The sequence below is a fragment of the Ammospiza caudacuta genome, chromosome 11 (genome assembly GCF_027887145.1).
Source record: "Ammospiza caudacuta isolate bAmmCau1 chromosome 11, bAmmCau1.pri, whole genome shotgun sequence".
In the NCBI taxonomy this organism is placed as follows: Eukaryota; Metazoa; Chordata; class Aves; order Passeriformes; family Passerellidae; genus Ammospiza; species Ammospiza caudacuta.
Window position 1 is genome coordinate 23,493,886 of NC_080603.1, and position 19,759 is coordinate 23,513,644.

Here is a 19,759-nt window from a genome sequence, read left to right on the forward strand (position 1 = left end):
TGCCTCATGGCCATGGAGAAGTCCCACTCATTGCTTGGTCCTTGGAGCCAGTTGAGCTCTTCACTAATTAATGGGAGATTGTCATGCCTTATGTTAGGCTGGCAGGAAAAATTAATGGGGGTGAATAATAGCACAAGATACATGGGAATCAACGTTTTTCTCCTTGGAGGCTGTAGATGTAATCCACTTAATATTCTGTGGAACACAAGATTAATATTCTTCAGCATAATATATTTGAGGGCTTTTCTTTTTAGTTTGCTGGCAGAGGCATTGCTGCATTGCTAAAGCTGAGGGCAGGGGATTGGGAGGGGGGGGAAGGATGCTGACCCAACTTCCAGAGGATTCAGAAACAGAGAAATCTGGCTAGAGGAGATTAAACTTCTTCCTGGCTAGCAGGACTTTTATGCAAAAAATGTGTCTCACACTGGGACAGCCCCTGTTGAAAGCTGGTAGGGTGTCTTTCAACTCTCTGGATGCCTGAATTATTGGGGAACAGATCTGATTTGCTTGGACTGTGTGGTGTGACTCTGCTGGTGGGCTCCCAGTGCAAAGCTGGTGCCTGCAGAGTGTGGAAACCAGCCCCAGCCTTGCACTTGTCCTCCTTCACAACAGAGTTTTGCCATGATTTAAACTCATAGAGCTGCTAAGCTTCATAGAGGTTCCTTTAAAATAATAATAAAGCAAAGCCCCTGTTCTTTTTCTTTCACAGGATGGAAAGAATGCAGTGGGTTGCCAAGCTTAAAGAGGAGTAGATACAGCAGAAATAAATAAATAAATGAAGACCATTTATTTAAAGTTGATTAATCTGATATGTTCATAGTTTTCTAAAATAAAATCTAGCCCCAGAGAGTTTAGCAAATCAAATAACAATAACGGCAGTTAATTTAGAAGCAGTTACTAATGTTTCTCATCCCCTTTTCAGATCCTTAAACACTCATGATTAATCTCACATCTTATGACTGTGGGCCAGATCCTCGTGGGGATGTGCACTGTGTCTCTTGGGATGAAGGAGGTGGGTTTGAAGAGCTGACCCCATTTCTGAGTATGGGAAGGACTGAAGGGCTCAGAGGAGTGGCTGGTGGTTGTTGGCACCTTGTGCCTCCAGGAGGAATAGTTCTGATTTTTCAGTTGAAATTCCAATTATTATGGGCTTCCCCACCTGCTTTGTTTTCCTGTCTTGTACTGGTCTTCAGCAGGTCCCTGTGGTCTTACAGAGCTTGCTTAGCTGCTGTGTGTGTGTTTATATTAACAATTCCAGCCTGCTTGTGTGAACTAATAAAAAATGGTGGAGCTCTGCAAGAAGCCAGATAATGTCACAGCTGGTTCCAGGGACCAGAGCTAGCTCCCAAGGCAGGGAGGTGTCACAGGGCTCCAGTTTGACCTGTGGGTCAAATAAAGCAAAATATGGTGGTTGTGTTTATGGGACATCAAGGTGATTTGCAAAGCAAAACCTGCACATCCTCCTGGGGTGTCTGGGATAATGGTCCCTCACCTTGTCTCATCTAATGCAGATATCAAATGAGCTAAACTAAATAATCTGTGTGCCCCTGCCAAGTTTAGTAGTTCAAGACATTGGGGTTTGAAATAAAAAGCATCTCCTTCAATTTCTGAGTGTGTTTCACAATGTAGGAAGCCACCAAGAGATACAGAAGACTTGCTATAGGAAATACTTCACACCCTGGCAAAAAAAAATCTTGCAAATCACTTCAGCAACTGTGGACCAACCCTGATTTTAGGCTTTTTTTTGGGCGTGGATCAGGCAGGAGCTTGATTTTTGCTGTGGAACCTTGTTTTACACCCAGTTTGAGTGTCTATCATAACCAACCTTTTGGACTTCCTGCTGGGTCATTTCACAGCCTGTGAAATGTAGGAAAAAAGGTGAGAAGCCTTCCTTTCCCCTTCCCCACATCTTGTTAACTCTTGGGTGAGCCACGTATTTCTAAATTGAAACATGCAAATTAGTACAAATTTGATAATATTTTAGATAATTCTGCTGATTTGTCAAGACAATTCAATGTAAAAGTTTATAATACAAGGTTTTGGCATCTTATTGATATAGTTGTGGAGTTTGGGATTTTTCTACAGTCTATGCTGCAGAGTTCTGCTGAGTAATTTAAAGTGATTTGTTCCCCATATTGTCCTGGCTTGAAACTGCTGCCACTGGGGATTTATCTGCATTTCTTGCTAGCCAGCCCTTGTAGAGCCAAGTGTGAGCAGCTGATGACAAGTGACAGGCTGTGGGTAAACTCCTTGAAAAGCACAAAACCAGCAGATAACTCCATCTCCAGATGATCTGTGAAAACTGGGCTGATGTGAGAAACTGAATCCAGCAGGGGAGGTGGTGTTTCTCCAGACATGTGTACAGGGACAGGAAAATATTGAAAAGTAATGGCAGCTGCTTTAATCTGGGATTCGGGGATTTCTGGAATGCTTGCCTACACGCCTGGCTGTGTGTTGGTTGTTGCACAGATCCCTGCTGTTGAAGGCTGTAGTCCTTGGGTTGTTGATGCTGCAGTCCTTTCATCCCTGACGAGATTTCTGATAACTGAAAAATGGGCATAAGAGGTGCAAAACCATCCTAGTTTAAGAAAGCAAAAGGTTTTAAGATCGCTTTTCTTTTCTTGCTCCAAAATGCATCTGGGAGTGAGACGTTCTCCCGTTTTAAGCCATCCCTCTGGGCACAACTCTCACTGCAAGGAGGGAGCAAGGCTGTCATTTCTTGGCAAAGGTGGTCCCAGATGGTGACCCCAGCCCTCCTGTGAGGGCTGCAGGAGCTGGAGTGTCCTGCAGTGCCTCAGGAAGGTGCAGACTGGCTTCTGTCACCCCTGCCGACAATGCCACAAGCAATGTCCTGCTGTTGGAGACTGAATGTTTGTTTGCCTGTGTGTGAGAGGGTGCTCCCTTCTCTTGGCACAAGCTTGGCAGCAGTTGTGCTTTACACAGTGCATCTCCAGGAGTGGGATGTCAAGGGGCTGCAGTTCCCAAAACAGCTGCCTTGGTAAGTGATTAAACCAACTCCTCCAAGAGCCCATAAACCTTTGACAGCGTTCAGTGGCAGGTAACGACTTCAGCTTGATGCAAACATTTGCTGGCCAAGGTTGAAACTCTCTTTCTCAGAGGGGTGAGATCTAAACATTTAGGAATAATATCTTACTGGTCTGAAACTACATGAATGACTTCCAGTGAGGAGAGCATCCAGCTGCTGTGCTCTAATTGATGTCTGCATCTGAAGAAGTGTGGTACAATAGTGGTAGTGACTTCAGATCTTCTGGGGGCTATAGATGTGATTTATAATTGGCACTGCAGCTTTTTAGAGACACTGAGCTCAGCCAAGCCTTTTATATATTGCCTTGTTGGAGTTGTGTGCTTGAATTAGGCATATGTTGAAGGGGTTGATGGCGCTGAGGCTGCATTCATCTAGCAAGGCATTGAAAACCTTGGGGTTCACTTAGCTTTTGCTGATGCTTCTGGTGCGATTGGCTTCTGGCTCTCCTGGGTGAACAGTCTGCTGTGAAACTGGGAGGTGGGCTTGTCATACAGCTGCAAACAATTCATGGAGTCTGTCCTGGTGATGTATGGAATGTGCTGTGGAGATTTAAAGGGGTGAGAGGAATGGCTGCTTTGGAGGGAAATTAACTTCAAATGAAGGATAAGTACAGTTGTGTTGTCTTGAGGGTTATTGAATATCTCAGCATTTCCTTACCGTGCTGAGGCTCATGGAGGCCAAATGTTCATTTTCATTAGCCTCAAGTCAAAACTCGCTGCCTTTTACTCAAATGACATCAGGAGAGATGAACTCACCTTGTTGTGAAGGAGTGTCAACAACTCTCCATGCTTTTGAAGGAGTGGGAAGGAGGCTTGGACCTTTGTTTTGATTAATGTAAATGTGTAGCTTGTGGGTGGCTTTTCCTTGGCCTGGACTGCTCTGACATGCTGGAGGAAGGTTAATTTATATATGTCATTGTTGTCCTCTCCTGGTATCACTAGTGCATCTTGGTCTGTGGGACCCACCATTTGCAGTGCTGTAACTGCATCATTCTGGTTGGAGAAAACCAATTTTTTTCCAGGTCAGTATATATGTGTTCCTTACAGGCTTAGAGCTCCCACATTTCATATTTATGGAGAGGGTACAGAATGGCTGCTTTTTCTTTTGACGTGCTAGAAAGGAGAAACTAGGTCAGAAGAACTCTAATTTTGTGTGTGCAGGTTTGAGTCTGTGAGCAGGAAATCTGGAATACTCAGTTTATTGTAGCTGCAGTGGCTTGGCCTCTGCAGAACCAAATGGGAATGAACTGTCTATGTGCATAAGGGATTTTGTATTTTTCTTCCCTAAGCACTGGTGTTGGCTATTCCTCTGCTGGCTGGGGGCTACAAATCTACACTTACATCCTAAATTGAACAGGTAATAGTTGAAGAAGTAATACACTTTTATTGACTGAAAAGCCCAATGTGGTGATTAGTTCTTATTTAATTTTGCTGCTGCCAGCTATTGGCAGGTCTTAACATTCTGGAAAGGAAAGAGACGCTCACATGGTGGCTGGAGCTTTATTGCAGTGAGAAGCTGGAGAGGAGACTGCTGGAGACCTGGGAGAGAGAGTGGATTTATGGTTCAGGAAGGGGGAATGGACAGAGCACAGATGTGGCTCTCAGTGGGGCCTGGAAGAGCATCTCCTGGTGAGATGCTGCACAGGATGGTTCAAATAGATTTGTAAACAGCCTTCTCAGCTGTCCAGGGGAGAAATTTCTGTTAATAACTTTCCTTCTGTTAATAACTTTGCCTTGAGAGCAGTTTTTCTTACGCTGCGTAGTAATGCTGTTTCTTGACTAACATCTTCTTTTAAGCTACGGAGCTGGGTGTTTGGGGGTGAGGGAGGACAAACTGCTTCTCCAAAACGAAAACAAAGCCCTTGGGGAGTTCATTATTACCCTTCCAAGTGGAGCAGCTTGTATTGCTTGAGTGGGCAGGAGGTGCAGTGGTAGATGGCATTGATGATAGCTTGTTTTGTGAGTCTCTGGATGGGTGGGCGAAGGAGGGGAAGGTACCAGAGCTAGCAGGAGAAGGCGTGAGATTAAACAATCCCTGTGAGGGCTGAGGAACATCCAGGAGTCCAGCATGGTTCTGCTCCATTGCTTGGCTTTTATCTCAGAAATACCTGTGCAGCCTTTTGAGGTTTTTTGCACTGCTTTAATTAATGGGCAGCCTTAGGGCTATGTCTGTGTGATTGAAACTTGAAAAAGTCATGTCCCCAGCATCTTTTTTAGAAAGTTGCCAGTGACTCAGTCAGTATTTTGTTGCCTTGGCCTCTGCCTTCCTGCTTTGTTTGCTGCTGTATTAGCAATCCTCTGCTGGCTTGTGCAGTCCATCTTCACATTACTCACAGGGCTGTTAACTAGAAGTGCCTTGGAGATGGAGACAGCCAGCTGATTACTAAAAAGCAGCTGTGTCTTCAAGTGCTCTTCAAACCCCTCTGTTTTTCTGTGAACTGAGTGTCATTTGGGGTAACTTCCCCAAGGTAATCCAGACCTTGTTTTGTCACACAAGTGCTCAGTTCCTGCTGTAGAAGCCAGTGCAGAAAGTGCTGCAGAAGGAGTGAAATTATGCCCCTTCAGAAGGAATAGCAGGGGAATTTGTAGAGCTTGGGGTTACTGGGGTCCTGATGGCTGGGAGATTTATGGATGTTTACAGAGTTTCTAAAGCTTCCTGCTAATATGAGAGGTGGCTTCACAGAGTATGGCCCAGCCAGCATTTGGCCTTGGGGAAATGGAATCTGGGCAGGTGTACAGTGTGAGAACAAAAGGCTTCATCCTTGTACTCATCCCTGGCAGTGGTGCTTTGCATAATCAGGAATGTTACTCTGACGACAGGTTTTGCCTATTGAGCTCTACTGCTGAAAGGCTTTTCTGTCTCCCCTGCACTCCTTGCAAAACCTTTCTCACATTCTCAATCAATGATCTTTCTCTTCTGGTTGGAGCTTGGTTGGGTTGGAAAACTCAACTTTCTCCAGGCAATTGACACCTCAAGACAACCCCTTGGGTTGGCAGTGCTGCCATGCCAAGCTGTGTGGTGCCAGGTGGGATTATGGTTTTCCTGGGCTGTCTGGGCATTGCCATTAGTTTACAAGAGCCAGCTTTTTGGGATGAATGGCCCTCTGGTGCTTCCCAGTGCCAAAATTTCTCTTTGTAACTCCCAGGAGTTGCCTAGGCAGAGGCACCTGCCCACAGACAGAGCTCCCTGGGTCTCGTGTTGAGGGTGATGAGTAAATGGCTTTGTAAGCCTGCTTTGTTTTTTGTGGGATCTCCTGTTGAGGCTGTTTTATGATGGAGATGTAAGGCAGAGGCTCACAATATCCTGATGCTTGGGAGCATTAGTGCATAGGCTTTATATTTTGGTGGAGGTTAAAAAAACTCTTCTGATGCCGCAGAGCTGCTTTAGCTGATTGGAGCCTGGGGACACTCCTCTGTTACTGACCCGTAACTCTGCTGCCTCTGGTTACACACTGCTTTTTCCTTCTCTAGGGTTGTAACATTTGCTTAATGACTGGGTAGCTCCATGATTTTTGGCTGGAAGTTGTCATTAGCTGCTAGAATTGGGGGACTAAGTGCACAATGATTGCAGAGGCTCCAATCTCTGATTTCCCCTCTCGCGCATCCACAGCAATTGTGGTTTAATTGATGCGCCCCTGGGTTCCCCTCTCCTGAGCATCTTTCCACTGTCTCCTCATGTAACCCTTCCTGTTACATCCCCTTTGTGTGGGCTAGAAGAGAGAAAATTGAGTCTCCTTCAAGGAAAACAAGCAGATTTGGTGTACAGGCTGTGGGTAAATATTTCTCATGTTCATGGACACTTGCATAGTGGTATTTAAAGATGGCTAACTTGTGTTCTGCTCACCATAGCCAACACTGATACACACCTGCAGGCCTTGGCCCTCGGGTGACTTAGCCCTGGGTGTGGATACTGCTCTCTGAATTGTCTCCTCAAGAAAAGTGTTGGCTGTTTTGTGCCTTGGACTTGTTGGGACATTGTGGTGTGGGCAAGGACATCTCTCAGCTTTAGTTCTGTGGGTTAGGCAGAAGGAAAGAAGCAGTTTTAACCAGGAACCTGCCAGCCCCACTGTGTGCTCCATGCTGATAAGTCTTCAAAAGGGAGGCCTGTTTTGTTACTGAAATTTGAATGTGTCCTGCTTTATCACCCACACACAGAAGTCCCTTTTCTGATAATGCACCAGTTTCAAATGCACTGTTTACTGAAATAAAGTGGCCTTTTTTGTCCTTAGCCATGATATTGCTGGAAAGGATGATGCCTCTGTGTTCTTCTGTGTCTCAGACTGGTTTTAGCCACTGAGACGTTTGTGCCACTGATTTTCTTGAGAGATTAGGAGAAACATAACAATTTCCCACTTGAATTTGAGCCTGTCCAGGCTTTACTCGTGGCAGCATGGCCATACCCTGGCACAAGAGGCAGTTCCAGGCATGTCCCAACCCATCTCTGCCTGGAGGAGCCCTGGGTCTGCAGGTGCTGCTCTGAAACATTTCCCATCCCATGGGCAGATGAAAAGTCCTGTTGAGTGTTTTGTTGCTTTACAGAGAGAATGCTTTATGGAGAGCCTGAGTTTCTGTGTTTTCTGGCACAAGCTCTGAGTAGCAGGGAGGAGGGAGGGACCCTACCTTAGTTAAAGGCATCTTGGCAAAGTCCTGGTGCTGCTACAGCTGTAAAAATCCTTTTCTAGTTAGAGTGAGGCTAATGTAGAGCTGAGAATTATTTGTGGGTTTGTCTCAGATGCTATCTCTCTCCTCCCTGTTTTAAACAATGCACCTTCTTTGCCTAAACTAACAGCTCACCTCATTTTTTCCTTTTATTTGTGGGCTTGTCATTCAGTGCAGCTGTCTGCAGTTACACGAGGTAGTACTCAGTACCTCTTACTTGTGTGCTTACACAGTAGCTCTTGTGCAGGCATTCTGGGGTGTGGGAGGAATGGGTTGCAGCAGCCTTATCACCTGTGTGTCCCTCCTGCACTGAGGAGAGGCCATCAGCAGGCTGGGAGCAGCTGTGTGGGATGAGCCTTGCAGCCACCCCCAGCCAAGAGCTGCTGTGAGCCCTGATCTGCAGCACAGGCTATATTTGGTCTGAGATTATTCCCTGCTTGGCCTGGATTGGTCCTGGCTGGGGCTCTGCAGGGTGGATTTCTTTTTCCCCTGGCTAACATCACCCATGCTGTGTGCCTCTCTCTTTTTTCTCCCTCCCTGTCCTCTCCAGCCTGCCCGAGCTGCTCTGGTCCCTCCTGCAGCCTCAGCAGGGGCTTGGTGGGATGTGCAGGGACAGCCTATTCCCCAGCAGCCATTAAGATGCAAATCTCCTTTCTGTGCATCAGTCGGTCCAGGGGAGGCCAGTGGGAAGCAGGGCTTTTTTTTTTTTTTTCCTGGAAAGGCCATTAATAGCATATTATCCCTGTTTCTTGGGGAGAAGTTTTTCCCTTTAGCTGCCTGCTGGATGGGAGGAGGGCAGTGGGTCTGGGAGGAGGGATCCAGCCCCCTGTGCTCCCTGACAGTGCTGGGGCTCCCAGTGTGCTGGCTGTGCTGAGGTGGCAGCAGTCAGGGGAGCAGTGTCACTCCTGGCTGTGCTGAGAGATGCCCAGTTGCCTTGGCAATGCTTCTGGAAAAATGCAGGGAGAAAACAGGATGGAGAGGAGGGGACATTGCAGCAGGGAAACTGCCTGACTGGTGGGAGACAGGAGTGGAACTTGTGGGTGATGTGAGCTATGGGGAAAAGCCCTCCTGGCACAGAGCTACCCTGGGCACAGTGACAGCAGAGGCAGTTGTGGATAGCATCCCAAACAAGTGATGGATGGACTCAGGCAAAGCTATTGGAGCTACAAATGTGACATTTACACACATAAGACCAGAGAACCTGGGATGGTGGGATGGGGTGCTCTTGAGTTTTAGGATTTGTAGAAAGAGGCTGGAAAGCATGTTGCAAAGAGGAATTCTTTTTATCAGAAATGGCCAGCTGCATCCCCGCATGTTTCTCCAAACCTCCTAAGCATATGCCCTAGGCACGGCTTTCTTCTGCCATAATCTCCTAGTGAATATTCAAAAATAGATATACTTGTAGCACTGGAAAAGCCTCTTTCAGAGTTGTTTCAGCACTGCAGAGAACAACCCTTAGGAAAGAAACTCGAAAAATAAACAGCAGCTGCTGCCATGTTTCCCTGTCCCCACCTCCTCACCCACTGTGGAAACCCGGTGTCAGTTCCCTTTCCCATCCATTCCTGGCATTTCCCTGCCTGGTACCAAGGCAGCAAAACCCACAGGCTATCTACAGCCAGCTGAGATGCTGCATGCTGGAAACCTGTTGTGCTGCAGCTTCACCTGTGTCTGGCCCAAGAGTGTGGAGGCAGGTGTGTTTGTACATGTATGGTCTCCTCCAGCACAGCTTCCCTGCCCTTTGCTGCAGATTGTCCTGCTGAATCTGAGTGTTGTTCCCACCCTGGAGTACCCCAGGGTTTCCCAGGCAGCCTGAGGAAGCTGCTGATAGATGATGGAGGAGCAGGCAGAGGGGGGATGTGGCATTTCTGGATGATCAGAGTCATTATGTCACCCTGTCACGGAGCTGTGCCAAACCCCGGCTGCTCCACAGCAGCTCCTCGAGTTCCTGGCTGGGTGGAAAGCTGCCCCAGCCATATCAGGACTCAGATTGATTTACTTTTGTGGCCCTGTTAACTGGATGAACCTTGCTTCTCAGCTTCTCACAAAGATCCAGTGTTTGACTTTTGGACCCAGCAGCATCTTGAGTTCCTGCAGCTTCGTAATGAATGAACCCTCTGTGTCTGTAGTGGGGTGGTGGGTGTCCATCTCCTCTCTCCTCAGGAGTGCTGCTGGCTGATCCTCCTTGGGAGGCATCCCTGGGAGCTGGTATCCCTGGGTTCAATGGGATGCCAAGTCATTCAGCAGCTCAAGTAAACCCAGCAGGGAGGATGAGGATGGGTGGTGGTGTGGGAGGCAAGGTCACACACAGACCCCTGGGATGTCAGGATGCCTCCGCATCTGCAGCTTCCAGGGGGATTGTGCTCTCCAAAATTGGAGTGATGAGTACAGGAAAAGGAGGAGGAGCAGAAGGGAAAAACGCACCTAGAGGAGAAAATAGCAGCAATGGTTATTCTTTCTTTCTTTCTTTCTTTCTTGCTTTCTTGCTTGCTTTCTTGCTTTCTGTCTTTCCCCACCCTCCCTCTTATCTCACTGCTCCTATCATCTTTGGGCTGTGCTGGTGGGTGCACGAGTGTGTGTGACTGCACTTCCCCTGGCTGGGCACATGCCAAGTGCAGGGGGTGTGGGAACAGGGTTTCCTGCTTTGTTGCCACCTTTACAAGGTGTTGTGTCCTCATATATGGCATTGCCTTGGAGCTGCTTATCTCAGCTGGCAAACTGGGATGTCAATAGCCAAGATGCACCAAACCAAAAATGGCCTTTAGACCAAGTAACACTAATGGTGCTGACCTCAGGAACAGACCTGGAAACCCCTGCTTTGAGCCCCAGAATGGCATCCTGCCAGTTGGCTTGTTTTATTCCAAAGCTGATGCATAAGAAAATCTAACTTTTAACAGCAAATGTTTGCTGTTGCATTTAAAGCTTGCCCTGAGTGTTCATAGATGGAGCAGATGACAGTCAAATGGATGGATGCTCACTCACAGGCACCTGCCTGGCATCTCCCAGGCCAGGTGCTGGAGGTGGGCAGCACCTGGCAGCTCTGTGCTGCCCAGAGTGCTGGGGCTGCCCACACAGGGCTGGCACCTGGACAGTGCCACACTTGTGCTCATTGTCCCTGTAATTCCCATCTCTGGTCTGCCTGAAAACCTTAAACCACTCAAAACCCTTGTCAGAGAAATGCTGATCTTCATCAAACATTTATTTTTTCAGAAGTCTATAAATATTGCTTATTTAACATTCTTTCTCTTTTCTCCTAGGATCCTGCAGGAATCTTTGAACTGGTTGAGCTCGTTGGCAATGGCACCTACGGGCAGGTCTATAAGGTAAGAGCTCCTGCTGAAGTGATGCTGTTTGCCTTGGCTGGGTGTTGAACACGGAGCATCCCAGCACATCACCTTGACTAGGTTTGACCATTTCAAACCTGACAAGAAACCTTGCTGAACTCTGACCCTTTGGTCCTGTGTGCAAGCACCGTGCAGCATACACAGCTCTTACAATAAGGAATTCACATTAGCTCTGAAACTGCCACAAGAAAATGAATTGCTTTTTATTCTCCCCCTTTCCCCCCAGTTGCTTTTATTGATTAGATGATGAGGAGGGAGTGAGAAGTCTGTGCTTTAATAGCTAAATCTCGATCTCGTCTGAGAGCTGAGTTTACGGCTGCAATAGGCTGCCAAATGAGTTTGCTACAGTCTAGTGCTCTGCTTGCACACAGGCTGGTTGCCATCCTTTCCACTGGCAGCAACCTGCTACAGGATTAAAAACACTATTAAAATGTTTTTATTAAGGTGCCTGTTACAGTCAGTAGGATTGCTTTAAGTTTTTCTAAACATCTAGAAGCAGCAATCCACATGAGAATAGTGAAGGGACTGTGGAGAGCAGGATTTTTAAAACATGAACTTCTTTACAAGAATATTTAAAATGCCCTTCTCCTGTATTGCATCACCTGTCCCAAACACTTCTTAGCTTGGGGGATTTCAAGATGATGTTATCTTGGTGGGGTCTTTTTATGGACTGTTCTTGTGCATTTTGGGTGGGATTGAATTATTTCAAAGTCTGGGGTTATCTGTGTTTATATGTGGTGAGGAGTTGTTTCTTGTCATGGTTGCTTGAGGAATTTGCCAACTTTTATGGTTCTGCTGGGAGTCAGTACCTCCCCTGGGCCTCATTCTCCAAGGAACTCCCGTGTGTGTGTGTGTGTGGGCACAAGTGCTGTGTACACGTGTACTCATGCGTGTGTGGGCACACAGAGAGCCTGTTTACCCGTCATGCCCATGTTTCACTTTGACTACAGAAAAGAATATACTCATGTGCTCCTACTCTGTGGTTTTGGAGACACAGCTCTTGCTTGTCATGCTCTGAAAGCCAGCGGGCTGCCCCTGCTGCAGAGAATGGTGTTCAAAGAGCCAAAATTCCCCCATCCTCCTGCTGCTGTAGACTAATCCTGTCAGTAGAAGGATCAAGGGATTGAAGCGAACCGAAGATGAACTGGAACTTCTGGAGTTTTAAATGTGAGAATGTTTGAACTGAAACAGATTTTTTTTAAAAAATAACAAAAACAAAAGAGAAACCGGCCCACCCCAAAGCTGTTGTTATCAAGGTTATATTCCAGGGAGCCTTCCCCTCTGGTATTCATTGTTTTCCCACCATGTGCTCCCTGCCACGGGAGCTCCCTTCTGAACTGTTTTTATTCTCAGCTGCTAAAATAACGGTGGAAGGTGACCTAATTTTAACTGGTTCATATTTCTAACAATCCGTGGAAACTATGTGCCTGTAACAGCCTTTTCAAAGCGTCGTGTGTTTTTGTGGAGAGCAAAAAAGGGAAATAAGCTGGTGCTGCTGGTTGTGCGGCTCAGCTGATCGGGTTTCCTCTTGCTGGGTTCAGTTCTTTCTGTGTGTTACCTCAAAGGGGAAAAAAACTGCCCAGAAACGTCCCAAGTGTAGGCTGAACGTTTCTGTGTTCCTTTTCCCCGTGCTGTACAAGAGGAAAATCCTCCTGCTAACTGTTTTTAACGTGCTGGAGTGACTGGATTGTCCTCGGTGTGATTCACGTGGTGCCGGTGCCAGACGGGACGGTGACGGGGGTGGAGGGGAAAACGCTGCTGTCCAAACCAAATTAGTAACTATTGAGGTATGAGCTCAGGCTAAGCCTGACTCCACAGCTCCCTTAAACTGGAGTCCTGGAGTAGCACACGGCTCTATAAACAAAAGGAGACTTTGATATAAAACATACATAACTGTTTATGGTGTCCCACCCTAAAACCCAGTGTGGAAATAAGATCTCTGCCATTCTTTTTCTCCAGATACCACTGCTGTATTTATCTCTTGCAGCAAAACAAATGGATCAACTTTCAAGACACACAGACCTTCTGGCTCCATTCTAAATCAGCCCTTAGAAGTGATCCATACCTAGGAGCAGTGTCCTCTGTAATTAGATGGTTGTTCCATTGCCATTTCCAAGCCCTTCTCAGGCAGGGCTGGACTATTCACAGAATCATTTAGTTTGGAAAAGGTCTTTAAGCTTGAGTCCAGACAATAACCCAGCACTGCCAAGCCCACCATGTCCCTAAGTGCCACAGCTACCCATCTGTTGAGTCCCTGCAGGGATGGTGACCCACCTCTGTGTGCTGTGTTACCTGAGGTGCACCTTTGCTCCCCTCCTAGAGGCTGCTGCACCTCTGGTTGGGTTTTTGGGTTCTGGTGCTGGCTGCCAGCCCGAGCTCTGCAGGTCCAGCCCCTGTGCTCTCAGCCAGGAGCAGTCACCTGGTGAGCATCACCCCCCTTCTCATGGTTGGTCCCTCTCTGGAGCGAGAAAAGCAACTTTGCTGTTGGAAAGAGGCAGAAGTGAGATGTTTATTCCAGGCAGGGGATGATGTGCTGCAGCCTTGATGTTTCCCCTGGAAAATCTGATACAGCAGCAATGTCTGACCCTGCTTCATGGCCACGTTTGTGCTGGAGACTGCAGGTGTCCTGGTGAGAACCAGCTGGCCTGCCCAGGACCTGGGGGGAAAACGTGCAAGGTGCAAACTTCCCATTGATCCCATGGGATAAAGGGCATGGTTATGTTCTTACAGCTGGACGATCTCACAGGTTGAGGAGCCTGAGAAGTGTCTGGGGGTACCACAGCAACAGGAGCCCTCAGAGAGCAGGGATTCATGGAGCCTCAGCATCTGCTGTGTTGGAGAGGCGGGGAGCCCCTGGCACAGCACAGCACATGCCTTCTCCTTGCTGGTGGGAGGACAGCTGTGTTGGCCAAACCTGGAGCACCCTGAGAGCTCCCACAAGGAGGGCACCACTGCCAGAGCCTGAGCACTGGGGTGCAGCTGCTGCTGCTTTGATCCTGCTTTCTGAGTCATGGTCTGAAGATCCCTTTCAGGTGGTTCACTGTGCTCCTGTGAATCAAAGCCTTGTTTTCTGAGCCTTGTGCTTGAGGCAAAGGCCATGGGTTCTGTTTGACCTCGGTATTTTCAAGTAAAGGTCTTCCTTTGCTCAGAGCAGCAGGTTAAAATATCCCTTTGGTTCTTCCCAGTGACACCTGGGCACTGCAGGAGCCCTCAGCACAGACCTGCTCTGCTCTCACTTCTCTAACCCCAACCACAAGCTCCTCACTCTGGAAAAATGCAGAGAGAAATACATTCCTTGTTCGCTGCTTAACAATCTCCTGTGAATAGCTCAATTTTTATTTTAATGAGGGACTGCACTGGTGATGATTTATCTCTCTAATTGAATCGGAAGCTTTTCTTTATTTTCTAATAATCCTGCATCTGATGTTACAGATTGTAAACTGGTTTTGATGAAAGACTGAGAACTTGCTAGCTGCTGTGCCAGACATTGTTGCAGTAGTGAATTTTTGTGTCCTTGGATTTTATTTTTGTTATAGGTATTTAAGGAAATGACTATCAGGAATACAATGAGTTGGACTTGGGGAATTAAGCCTTTGCCTCACTGGTTTTTAGCTGATGGCTGAAAGCAACTCTAAACACAAAACTCACTAGGACTCTTCAGAGCATTATCTAAACTGTGAGGAAATGCTCCTTTTATGTCCCAGAACATTATTATTGCTGTTTATTTCTACTCTGCATGGGAGCAAACAAATACTCCTTAGAATACAGTGTGTGCTTAGATTGCCTGGATAGATCAGGGCCATAACCAGTGGGGTGTCCAGCACCAATAAAGAGAGGAGTTCAAAGGAAAAGGACACTGGGCTACTCAGAAATACCTGCCCAGTAGATGGGTGCAAAGCTTGGGGACACATCCACTTACTGTGCATTGGGTAAGTGAAAAACTAGAGCAATTCCTTCAGTGTTTTTATGGACTTAGCTATGGCCCATGGATGGTGTCAGCCAGGAAGGATTTTGATGCAAACCTTCACAGTAGTGAGAAAAAGAATCAGGAAATAGATGAGATGTAACCTTTGTACCTCTCATCTTGTGTGTTTTACAATGTGGAAGTAAATGATGTTGAGATTACAAATTCACGTGCTCCTTCCCCACTGTGCCAGGAGGACAGCGGTCATTAATGCCAAGTGCTGCTTCGCCTGGTTCCCTGGGATGTGGCTCTCCATTTGCAGCTCCAGCAAGGTTTTATTTTACAGGGTACAAGATAGAGTATGTGGGCACCTCTGTAACTGCACAATAACTATTGATTGTTTAATTATCTGGTAAATGCCATATAATCAGCGAGCTATTACCCAGCAATAGTCTGTGCTCTAATTTAGAGCGTGTGGGATCCACGTGCCGCCCGTGTCAGCTGTGCCCATCCAAGGAGCTGCTTTACCATCCCCACCTGATGGGGCATGGCAGGGAATCACCCAGGGCAGGTGGAGCACCTCTGCAGCCCTCTGCCAGTCCAAGTGAGGCAGATGTTTGAAGGGAATGTGGGGTTTGTAATTGCTTTTTGTTGTCTCTCTGTCTGGAGTACAATACACATGGGAAAAGATTGAAGAAATGCATCCCAGAGTCTTTAGTCAGGACTTATTTATTGCCCAGCTGGTTTTTGCCAGAAGTCAGGGCTAATCCACCTGGAGGCAAATGCCCAGGTTTGACCTGGTAGGTGGAGATGTTGAGGTGTGTGGGTATTAGAAAGTGAGTAAAATATTTGAAATCCAAGTCACCTATTGCTGTAGAGCTGGGACAATTTGGGTGCTGAGACAAGCCTGTGTTTGATAGTGTTGTCTTGGAGTTTGCAGGTGCCAGAGGAGGGATAATGCATGTTCTGCACTCCTGGGTGCTTTTTGTGCACTCCATGCACAGTGGCATCCTTCCTCCTGGCATCCCCAGGCATTCCCCCAGTGCAGGCTGGTGGGGTAGCAGATAAATATCTTAAAGAAAGACTATTAGAAGACTCCTTTTTCCTTTAACTTATTTTTGAGAAAACAGAGTGGAGTCTGTGCCATGTTTAACTTGCCTGACATCTGTCTCAGTCTGGCTGCTGCTGATCAAGTGCTGGGCCTTTGCATGTGCCCTGGTGAGAACAGAAACTCTCCAGGTTCCTGGGTCATTAATAGGAGTTCAGATAATTAGCCTGAGTGAAGAATGACAGTAATTGTTTTTAATCATCAGTTGGTTTATTGTCTCCCTCTCTGAAAGGCTGATGGTCAATAGCTCGATAATTAATCACTGCTGCTTTACCCGTGTGGAAGAAGCCACCATGCTGCACACAATTAATATTTCCTGGGGATTGTTGCTGTAAAGAATTAACTGTAGTTTACATACACAGCTTTTATAGCTGCAGACTGACTGCTGTGCCTTGCTTGAGAGGCCAGGCTGAATGTGTGCACACTAGTGCCTGCAGAGCAGGATGTGCTGCCACACACCCTTGTCCCAACACCTGGCCTGATGTGCTGGTCCTGAGCACACCCAGGGCACCTGCTGCCCCCACTCACAGGCTGCTGAAGGAATTCAGAGCCCCATCATCCTGCAGTCTAAACAAGCAGCTCTAAGCCTAGACAGCTGTTGCATCTGAGGGAGCACTGTGAGCATTTCTCTTTTCCCACCTTCGTGTTTATGAAATGAACTGTGATGTTGCAAGGTTGGGTGTGACTTGGGCATTGGTGGTTCTAGTGTTGTATCGTCAGCTTTGGGTCTTTGTTTTTATGTTTTCAAGCTCTTCAGAGGCTGCTTTTGGTGCAGGCTGAGTGTAACCACACGTGTGTGAATGTGTGTAGCCATCCCTCCTCATGCTCTTGTGGTCCCTCTGGTTTGGGAAACTTCTGGCCTTCCCCATGGTTTGGTGCAGCTCTCAGAGCCTGCTCCAGGGGACTGAGGCAGGGAAGCACTTTGTGTCTGCCCACCCTGCCCTGCCCCAGGCTCTTCCTTCATTGGGATGGTTTTGGTGTTGGCTGGAACGCTCACACGCACATCCACACACAGACCCTTGTGGGCAGGCCCTGGCTGCTCATCACCTTCAAGGTCAGGGATGGCCTGAGTGTGGAATGGATTTACAAGACTTACAAGCTGCTTTATAATCCTTCTGTATGACAAGCACAGTATTAAATATTAAGCCATTGTTTCTGCTGGGATGGCTCTGTGTGCCAGCAGAGAGGGTGCTGCTGCTGTGTGGGGATGCTCACCAGGGCTGGGGTCTCCATTGCTTCCATTGCTGGGCTTTTACCAGCTCTTTCTGGGTTGCAGGAAGGCGCTGGGGTGGAGTACTGGTGTGTGATAACTCCTGCAGCCTTATCAGAAGGAAAATGGGCAACCTCAATGCATCAGCTTCCCCACGATGTTATAGTAGCTCGGGAGCAGAAGGTCCTTTCCATGCTGACTCAAATGGAGTGTGTGTGTTTCTGAAATGCAGATTTGTTTTTGCCATGCAGGCAAGGAAGTCTGAACTGAAAAATGCTTAAAATGATGCTTCATTCTTATTAAAAAAAAAAAAAAAAAAAGGCAAAAGCTTTGTTACCAGAGCAACTGGTACATCTTGTGCTGCTTCATTTCTCTGAAACACAGAGCGAGCCCTCAGCCCTCCCCTCCCCCCGACAAGAAACCAGCCCCCACACACCTACACACCAATATGTCACATTAGCTTTGCTGCTTTCTGAATAATGTAAGGGAAAGGTGCTTTTTCAGTCCCGGAGAATGCAGGTTATAAAAGGTGATTAAAAATGTCTGTGTTGCTTCCCTTTAAATCTCTGCTCCCTTTCCCTCCCTGCTGAGTTTGTGAAGGGAAAGGGCAGGGTGAAGGTCAGGAGCAGGCTGATGTGTCTGTGGAGTGACATTTGTCCACTCTGCCTTGCATTGCTGGGTGCTCTCATTTTATAAATACTGCACAGCTTTGCAGGACAAAAAAAAAAAATATTTGCAGTGTCTTAGGGTTAGAAAAGCTGCTTTTGAGAATGCCAAGTAAAGTCAGTGGTGCTGCAGAGCGTGGGGAATGTGGTCCTTGGGCCTGCAGTGCCATTTGTGTGGGTGCCAGGCATGGATGGGGACAGAGGGAGAGCCCCCTCCTTGGCGTGTGGCATTGCAAGGTGCTCTGTGCAAGCAGCTGCTGTGCTGATCGTAGCAGCAAGCCCCATGTCCATCCAGTGCCACATCCCCCTGCCCAGAGGAATGCCTGGGCTGGGAACTCAGCCTTGGCTTTTGTCACATCTTCTGTGGGGGCACCGAGAGTGAGAGGTGAGGGTGCAGTGTGTGAGGGAGGTGTTTAGGAAAGAGCCAGCTTTCAGAACTGGGGTTACTGTGTGTGAAAGCAGAACTCTCTGTTTTGGGAGGGGTGGCTTCTCCTCTGCTGAAGCTCCCACTGCTCTGCTCACTGTAGTATCTTACCAGCAGTGCTCTACAAGGGTGTGGCTGTGGCTGGTGGGTGCTGTAAGGCTTGGGTGGGCTACAAAACACGTTTGCTTTTGGGTTATAGCCCTCTAATGGGAACCCTGGGCTGCAGGGCACAGGTGAGGAGCTTCTTGCTCTCAGCAGAAGCTGGTACCTGCTGTTTTTTGCAGTTGTAAGCTTGGATGCTGTATTTAGGAGGTAACAGGCTCTTGTAGTGAATTGGAGCCTGTGCAGTGCACAGGGAGCTGGGGACCAGGACCTCACTGCTGTGGATTCTCCAGTGACCTTTGCTAAGTGCCTCCTCTCTTCTCCTTTCCCATCTTCCTTTCCCATCCCTGTCCTTACCCCATTCCCAATATAATCAGAAACAGAGCAATGCTGGGGTGGTTTGGGGGGCAGAGCTGGGAGCTGCTGGGTGGCACCAGCATTGGAAATCCATCTCTGAGGCCATGGGGAGGCTGAGTGCCTCTGCACCAACATTTCGGGAACGAAATGCTGAGAGCAAGGCTGATTCCCAGAGGAGCAAGTGGAGCAGCTGCTGCTAGGTCAGCTGAGGAAAACAACCGAGAGAAGCACTGAAAAATAGGTTTTGGAGCTGGGAGGTGTTTTGTTCCTCCCAGCTCTGGAGGTGCCACTCTCAGCTAGGAAGACACTTTTTAGAGAAGGGGATGGGAGGAGCAGCAAGCTGTAAACGCTGGTCCAGGCTGTGGATTTGAAGCTTTTGCAAATGCTGTGGTGTTTGTCTTCAGAGACGTTTCTCGCTTGTCACTTTTTTGTGTCACTCCCAAGTTTTGATGCAGCTTGACTCATGGCTGACCCTGAGGACTGGGAGGCAAGTGATGCCTACAGGGAGCTGGCTGGAGCTCTGCAGCTCCTCCTGCTTCTGCTTTGAAGGCTCACTGCAGAGAGAATGGTGCCTCTCTTCAAATCTGCTCTTTATTCTTAGGTTTACCTGGGAAGCCCTTTACACTAATTACCTAAAGATGGAAAGTGCCAAGCAAACACAGCCTGCTTCCAAATGTTGTGGGATTTTTTTTTCCCTCTTCTTGCATAAGAATGGCAGATTGGTGTAATTTTTTTTTGTTTTGTTTTGTTTAAGTCTTCATATTTTTTGCGTGTCTTTAGGTGTCTTAAATTCTTGTGTTGAAATGTGCACAAGGCAGTGTGTGGCTAGAAACCCAGCTCCACCCTCCCATGCCCTTGTCTCCAGCCCATCTCAGCCTGTGTGTAGGTGGCTGGGAAGGTCAGTTTGGGCTGGAGAGGGATGTAGGGGAACCTGAGCCTTTGTT

The 19,759-nt window shown here is 47.7% G+C and overlaps 1 protein-coding gene across 3 annotated transcripts in view; it reads left to right on the top strand.

The window, feature by feature from the left end:
- Nucleotides 1-19,759, top strand: part of TNIK (TRAF2 and NCK interacting kinase) — a 146,958-nt gene that overhangs the window by 15,776 nt on the left and 111,423 nt on the right. For all 3 annotated transcript variants that reach the window (XM_058812176.1, XM_058812178.1, XM_058812177.1), the window contains exon 2: nt 10,959-11,024. In XM_058812176.1, coding sequence (XP_058668159.1) covers nt 10,959-11,024 — 66 coding nt within the window. The remainder of the gene's footprint in view (nt 1-10,958; nt 11,025-19,759) is intronic.